The sequence below is a fragment of the Corythoichthys intestinalis genome, chromosome 2 (genome assembly GCF_030265065.1).
Source record: "Corythoichthys intestinalis isolate RoL2023-P3 chromosome 2, ASM3026506v1, whole genome shotgun sequence".
NCBI classification, from domain to species: domain Eukaryota; kingdom Metazoa; phylum Chordata; class Actinopteri; order Syngnathiformes; family Syngnathidae; genus Corythoichthys; species Corythoichthys intestinalis.
Genome location: NC_080396.1, coordinates 30047755 through 30056135, shown reverse-complemented (window position 1 = coordinate 30056135; position 8381 = coordinate 30047755). Strand labels below are relative to the sequence as shown.

Sequence of the window (8381 nt, the reverse complement as noted above, 5' to 3'; positions counted from 1 at the left end):
ATTTGTACACAGGCTACATTTTATGCAGCAAAAGATTTGTACATCCGTGGTCACGGACTAATGTAAACACACATTGCCTACCTTTGCTAGAAAGATGTGTTGCCGTTTGCTATGGTCATAAAGTGAAGATCCTGCACCCATCCCCAGCAAAACTGTTCGTAGCTTTGTAGCGATTTGTAGTTTCGGAATTGCTGATGAGTGTAGTAACATATACCAAACACTAAATACAGCATGATGTCCATTTCGCGTAGTGGTGGAAGCTTGTCGACATCTTTATTCCATTTGTGTTCGGCTTGCTCGTGAGGGTCAACATTGTTCACATCCTTAAAATTGCTCACATATCTGTTCTTCGCCGTGGTAACAAGTTTGTCTCTGTATCGAACTGGCAAGTATTCCTTACTTTTTTCCATCTTTGGTTGCCGCTAAGTTTAAATGTCCCGTGATGCTTCCGCAATGGTTGCGTTGTCGCAAATCTCGCATGATCCCGTGCTGCTGTGACGTAAACGCTCGAGCCTAATATGGTTCATCATGCACTAGGACAATTTCTGTCCCTGCAAATTATCTTATTTGATAAATTATCTATCATGCTAACAGGACTGTGAGAAGAAGCCGGTTTTACTTTGGCCCTCAATCTTTTGATCATTTCTAACCCTTTAGCAAAAAAAAAAAAAAAAAAAAACACAAATACCTGGCATCGCATTTTGAATCATAGTAAATGTTATTAGGCTCGAGCGTATGACGTGGTACTCGCGAGGTTTCCGCCGCTATCGCCATTTTGGAAGCGAGAAATATAAACAGCATTTCAACACAGGTCGCTCTTTAAAAATGGTTGGAAATTATTGTGCGGTAAAGAATTGCAACAACCGAACGAATAGAAAGGAGAATGTACAGCTCGGCGGAACACCACTGAGTTTCTTCCGGATCCCTACATGGAGAAAAGGCGAGGGAAAGGTCATATCTGAACTTACCAAACGTCGAAGAATGGCATGGGTGGCCTCGATCAGAAGGAAGGGCATAACGTTTGATTCTCCAGTTACACACAGAGTTTGCTCTATGCACTTCCACTCCGGTAAATTAATTTCGTTTGTTTACGCAAATTTCAGTAACTTTATGCCCTAAGTCGGCCTGTTGTTAGCTATAGCTACAGCTAAACAACTAGCATGCAGACATGTGCATTGTCTTCATAAGACATAATTCCTGTCGTTGCTAAATGAAAAAGCTGTAATATTTTGACGTGAGAGAGTGGCAAAGAATTTGTACACAGGCTACATTTTCTGCAACAAAAAATTTGTACATCCGTGGTCACAGACTAATGTAAACACACATTGCCTACCTTTGCTAGAAAGATGGTGTTGCCGTTTGCTATGGTCATAATGTGCAGATCCTGCACCCATCCGCAGCAAAACTGTTCGTAGCTTTGTAACGATTTGTAGTTTCGGAATTGCTGATGAGTGTATACAAACACTTAATACAGCATGATGTCCATTTCGCGTAGTGGTGGAAGCTTGTCGACATCTTTATTCCATTTGTGTTCGGCTTGCTCGTGAGGGTCAACATTGTTCACATCCTTAAAATTGCTCACATATCTGTCCTTCGCCGTGGTAACAAGTTTGTCTCTGTATCGAACTGGCAAGTTTTCCCTACATTTTTCTATCTTTGGCACTCGTAGTTGAATTGTATTTGCCGTAAGTTTAAATGTCCCGTGATGCAGACGTGCTTCCGAAATGGCTGCGTTGTCGCAAATCTCGCACGATCCCGTGCTGCTGTGACGTAAACGCTCGAGCCTAATTATTGTTATATACTATGTGTATGTGTATATATATATATATATATATATATATATATATATATATATATATATATATATATATATAAGCAGTTTCTGCTCTTGCATCCCTCTTTAAAATAAACTGCAGTATTTTAAGCCAAAAGAACTGTTGTGTTTGATAGAATAATATGTTTATATGCTGCCATAGCAGATTCATGGCGTGTTAAGCCCCCGAACTATTTTTAAGTTGTTCGTTTTACCATGGAGACCCCCGTTTACAGAAGTCGTGCAACTGCTTTTGTTTCAACCAAGCCATAAAAAGAAGGTAAGTATTTATATTTATCTCGTTCGAAATGTGTCATTTTCAGCTTAGAGTAATTAATTGATGGCTAATATTTAGTTAAAAAAAAAAAAAAAGAACAACTTTAAAAAGTTATTCACTCGCATATTTTAAACATTTTAACAAATTATGTCACAATGAAAAAAATAGTGTCTAAATAAGTCACGGGTATCTACCTCATAACTATCGCTTAATTGTATTGTTTTTGTTCTGTCGCATTTTCCCCAATATTTTTGATGATTATCGATTCAAACAAACAAACAAAAAAAAATTAAAAAAGAAACGTTTAAAAGGGTAAATATATGAAAAAGAAAATGTCGACCACTCCTTGATGTCTGCGATTTCTGCATCGCGACCCTTGTTATATTACCATGTTTCACCCATAAAATCCCTCAAAAATCCAGCTGTGGCCATTCACAGCTGTGTCTTGACACTCGTTGATACATGCTACATGGAGTTTTTGGATCTAAAAGAGGTAAGTACGCGATAATTCATTCATTCATTCATTTTCCTCGTTAAAATCATGATGTCTTTGATTCTGCTCGCTCATGCTGTCACATCCAGTTAGGGTTTTGCTGTTTAAAAAATGTATTTTTCAAAATGCCCTCCTGTTCAAAATCTTTCTTCCCCCAGAAAATTGAGATTTTAAGCTTTCCAATGATGTATCACACATGCACATAGGACAATTCTGAAATTTGGCCAAATTGGGGGTCTCAAAGCGGAACTTCAAGTCACTTGAGTGTTTTCCGCCATATATTTTTACCATTAATCATTTTTATGGCTAAATACAATTATAGATAATAACATGTTTATGAAACCAAAATTGATAGTAATAAAACGAATAAAAACAGAAATAGACCCAGCCCTATATTATTTAACTCATTGCCTCCCACTGACAATGATGGACATCCAATTCATTTTAAAACCGAGGACTGGCTCTCAATGTTCAATATTCATTTCAATATTCTAGTGCAGTTAATGGCAGCCAATGGCAGCCAATGGCTTAAACGAGTGCCAGGGTTAATGTAATGATGTAACAGTAAAAAAAAAATATATATATATATATATATATACATTACGGCAAATAAGTATTTAGTGAACCACTAGTTGTGCAAGTTCTCCCACTTGAAAATATTGGAGAGGCCTGTAATTGTCAATATGGGTAAACCTCAACCATGAGAGACAGAATGTGGAAAAAAAAAAAAACAGAAAATCACATTGTTTGATTTTTAAAGAATTTATTTGCAAATCATGGTGGAAAATAAGTATTTCCTCAAAGCCAAAAGTTCATCTCAATACTTTGTTATGTACCCTTTGTTAGCAAAAACGGAGGCCAAACGTTTTCTGTAACTCTTCACAAGCTTTTCACACACTGTTGCTGGTATTGTGGCCCATTCCTCCATGCAGATCTCCCCTAGAGCAGTGATTTTTAGGGGCTGTCGTTGGGCAACACGGACTTTCAACTCCCTCCAAAGATTTTCTATGGGGTTGAGATCTGGAGACTGGCTAGGCCACGCCAGGACCTTGAAATGCTTCTTATGAAGCCACTCCTTTGTTGGCCTGTGTGTTTGGGATCATTGTCATGCTGAAAGACCCAGCCACGTCTCATCTTCAATGTCCTTGCTGATGGAAAGAGATTTTCACTAAAAATCTCTCTCGATACATGGCTCAATAATTATTTCCTTTACACAGATCAGTCGTCCTGGTCCCTTTCCAGAAAAACGGCCCCAAAGCATGATGTTTCCACCCCCATGCTTCACAGTGGGTATGGTGTTCTTCGGAGGCAATTCAGTATTCTTTCTCCTCCAAACACGAGAACCTGTGTTACTACCAAAAAGTTCTATTTTGGTTTCATCTGACCATAAAACATTCCCAATGCTCTCTAGCGAACCGCAGACGGGCCTGGACGTGTACTTTCTTCAGCAGGGGGACACGTCTGGCAGTGCAGGATTTGAGTCCTTGGTGGTGCATTGTGTTACTGATAGTAGCCTTGTTTACTGTGGTCCCAGCTCTCTGTAGGTCATTCACTAGATCCCCCCGTGTGGTTCTGGGATTTTTGCTCACCGTTCTTGTTATCATTTTGATGCCACGGGGGAGATCTTGCATGGAGCCCCAGATCGATGGAGATTATCAGTGGTCTTGTACGTCTTCCATTTTCTAAAAATTGCTCCTACAGTTGATTTCTTTACACCAAGCGTTTTACCTATTGCAGATTCAGTCTTCCCAGCCTGGTGCAGGTCTACAATTTTGTCTTTGGTGTCCTTCGACAGCTCTTTGGTCTTGGCCAAAGAGGAGTTTGGAGTGTGACTGACTGAGGTTGTGGACAGGTGTCTTTTATACCGATGAGTTAAAACAGGTGCCATTAATACAGGTAACGAGTGGAGCCTTGTTAAACCTCGTTAGAAGAAGTTAGACCTCTTTGACAACCAGAAATCTTTCTTGTTTCTAGGTGACCAAATACTTCCACTCTAATTTGGAAGTAAATTCTTTAAAAATCAAACAATGTGATTTTCTGTTTTTATTTTTTTTTTCACATTCTGTCTCTCATGGTTCAGGTTTACCCATGATGACAATTACAGGCCTCTCTAATCTTTTCAAGTACGAGAACTTGCACAATTGGTGGTTGACTAAATACTTATTTGCCCCACTGTATGTATGTATGTATGTATACATATACTGTATATCTATCTATCTATCTATCTATCTATCTATATATATATATATATATATATAAATTCTGTACATTCATTTTAAACATGCTGCACATAACACAGAAAATAGTGTTGATGTTGAATATCTTTTATTTGGATTAGTTACAAAACAAAAGCAAACTACTGTGTTACAATGAACGGATGGGAAATCATTAGCATCATACTTGGTATTTTTAGGATTTCCCAAATGTGTTTTTCCAATCGGTGGTTCTCAGTCATGCCTTAAAGTGACTCCCTTCTTGGCATCTTATCCGGAAATTGCATAAAGCCAGCGATAAAGAGTTGTATTGTATATGACTTATACAGTATGATTCAGTTTCGAAAAAATAAATGCAAAAGGCATAAGACTGGCAAATGGTTTTGTTTCAGGACACAAAGAGGTATAGGCTACTGTATAGAAACAAGGCAAGTCCTATGGAAACAAGTTTGAGAACCAGTGTTTTGTTTTATTCGGGTCATATTATTACAATGAAGCATCTCTGTTTCAAAGTACAAAAATAATCTTTCTTTTTTACCTTAAGATTTTGGTAACACAAAGCCAGCTTCACATAATAAAACATGATAAACAAGCTTGTGGTCAACAGGTTCGTATCAGACATTACAGCAAATGTTCCAGAATATCACTGGTATACAGTATTCTAAACGAGGCCAAAAGTAACTCCAACTACTGTAACTGATCATTATTTGTTTGACCTCAGATGCAGTAGAAAAAGTCCAGAAACACAGCAAATATGTTGAACCTTGACCATCGTGCAGGGCTAAGTGAGCTGCTTAGCCAGTCAATGTGGCTGCTTGAACTGTATAAAGTAGGAAAGATGATCACTGCATAACACAGGGCTGTCGCTGTCTTCTATGAACCTCTTACAGTCACAGATCATTTTATGACAGTTTGTGGTCAAATACACAGATCACTTTCAAGCAGCATACTTGAATGTGTGAATTATTTATTCTATGTCAAATATAGAAAAAATACAATAATAACTTGGCAGTTGGTTTCCACCTTTTTGGACGATACTGTATTTGAGAAAATTCTAGGTTTTGACTCAACTGAATTATTACAATTCTACTCTTCTCAATGGGATAATGTATAGTCCAACTTCAAGATGTCACTGCATGGGTCGTACACTGTAGTATATTACACTGAGAAGTGATCCTCATATGGTTACACTCAATTAGCAGCGTGAGAAAACAATTACCGTTTCAAGGATTTACAGACTGAGCAGAAGAAGCAAATATCTTAATTTTGATTGATCTGTGTCCACATCTGTTATTTCACATTTTCGACCAAATTAAAGTGTTGAAATAGCCTGAAAACCAATGTAATGACATTTAAACTGTAAAAAATATTAGGACATCATTCTCAGGTGACATTTTGCCACAAGAATTAAAAATATAGATTTTTTTTGTGAGTATAACTATAATGGTTGGACATATTTGAAAACCTCGTTCGTTACAAGTAATAGTACGACGCAGAAGGAAGCGCATCACCTACAAATTTTAGTGCAGGCAGATGACTCTCCGCCATTCACACTGTTTAGTCACTTTTTTTTCCTTTTTTTTTTTTTTTAATTTACTGCATCACTCATTGCTCCAAAACCATAAGAAATGACTTTATTAACATGTTTTCCCAAACTTTGCTAGAAGAAAATGAAAATGTCATAAATTTACACGCAAAAACAATTATTAGCACTTAAATGAACATGAATAATTATCAGAGGTTGTAATTAATTTAAAGTCTACTTAGTGATAGGGTGGCCATGGGATTATGCATCACACAGCAGAAATCCTTCATTGTTGCTTTTGGTAAATCGGAGTTGTCCATCTACCATCTATACTGGAATCAGCGTTTTAATTGAATTATATATATTTTTTTATATGGTCCACTGAAGCAGCTTGTGCTTAAAGCCAACCGTTTAAAAAGATCCTCAACGAGTTTCATCATTTTGTTTATACAAAAATATTTTCTGACACATAGACAAATCATTACAATACATGCTGATCAAGTTCCATGATCATTACTAATTGCACTTTCAAAATTGATAGTCCTTTGATGGCAAGCATTGACAACTGGAAACAAAACATTCAGTCCATTTCGCTAGGTGAGATGGAGATGTTTTGCTATGGAAATAAATGTCCAAGATATGTTGCAAATTTGCTGCCAATCTCTGTACACAAACATACCACATAAAAAAAAAAAAACATGCATACCAGTATTCACAAAGCTCAGGTGATGCGTTCAATGTCACTTTCAATCTGTACATACTAGAAACTCTCGAATTTCACGTTCACGAACCATTACGTCATTCGTTGCAGTCAAACCTCCTTATACGCTTACTATCAAAGACTGGATTTACATTGCAGGTCCAATTTAGTGCCAATAAAGTGTAAAAAAAAAAAGAAAAAAAGAAAGAAAGAAACAAAAAAAAATTTTTTTTTATTTGACCTATTGTGGCAAAAACATTCAGGAAAACAAACAAATACAAGTAACACAGATCTTAAATGTTGGATAGCTTTTAGTAGGATTGGCAGTTATTCATATCTGATAGTAGCCACATTTGGAAATGGCCACAAAAGCCCATTCTTAATAGAAAAGTAGCACAATAAATAAAAAAGTGTCACATCTCAACTGAGAAACAAGCTTTTTAAGTCAGAGAAGAACTACTTTCAGCCTCTCTGCAAGCTAATTAGTGTAGTGTATTTTTTTTAAAAGAAATTGTGTAACATGAGTTTAAAACGAAAGCTCTTTGGGGATCATATATTTCTGTATATTTTAAGCTAATTTCCATTTGCCCGTCGATGGCATTCCACTTTATGTTAGAATTCTCCTTGTGGATTCTCTTTTTTGGATGTCGGTTGCACGTGGGTGGGGCTCCTGGGATTCCTACTTGCGACAAAGGTCAGTCACTAACATTACTATAGTGTAAATCCAGCCAACTATTGATCTGTGCTTCTTCCTGCTCTTTCTTTCCCCTTTTGTGGCATCTTTTTTCTTTTCCATAATTACACTAACCTTGGTTTCATTTCTGTCCCAGAGGAAGCGTGGAGGCGGGAAGTGTCTGTCGGGTGACTTTTGGCACTGGAAGGTACAGCAGCTTTCAAACAGGAGGAGGAGGAGCAGCAGGTTGACGATGAGGAGGAACAAGAACAAAATGCCCCCACGCTGGCTACTGTGGGTGTAGAGGGAGCGCGCGCGAACGGCACAGACACGGCAGTGGCCGCCGGGGATGCGGCGGCATGTGAAGGCAGCGGCGGTTGGCTTTGAGGCGACAAGGCGGGCGGCTGGACGGCCACCGGCATCTGCGCTAGAGATACGGGTTGTTGCTGTGCGTGCTGGCAAGCCGGGGCCTGCTGAAAGGTCATCTGCTGCTGGAAGTGTAAACTGGGCTGCATCTGTGGTAATTGGGCCACGTGCGCTTGTTGCCCAGGGGTGATGGACTGACTACTCCCACCTGTGTTCTGAGGTGGGGCGGCCACTGACAAGCTGCCGGCAACCGAGGCTGCTTGTGGGTTCAATGGGACCATGGGAAACCAAACCGATGGAACTACCTGTGCAGGAAAGAGC

At 38.6% G+C, this 8381-nt stretch overlaps 1 protein-coding gene across 3 annotated transcripts in view; it reads right to left on the bottom strand.

The window, feature by feature from the left end:
* Positions 1 to 4877: 4877 nt before the first annotated feature.
* The window catches only part of wnk3 (WNK lysine deficient protein kinase 3), a 72693-nt gene continuing 69189 nt past the window's right edge, over positions 4878 to 8381 (bottom strand). For all 3 annotated transcript variants that reach the window (XM_057825478.1, XM_057825471.1, XM_057825488.1), the window contains exon 25: positions 4878 to 8365. In XM_057825478.1, the coding sequence (XP_057681461.1) occupies positions 7820 to 8365 (546 nt within the window). In that variant the 3' untranslated portion in view covers positions 4878 to 7819. The remainder of the gene's footprint in view (positions 8366 to 8381) is intronic.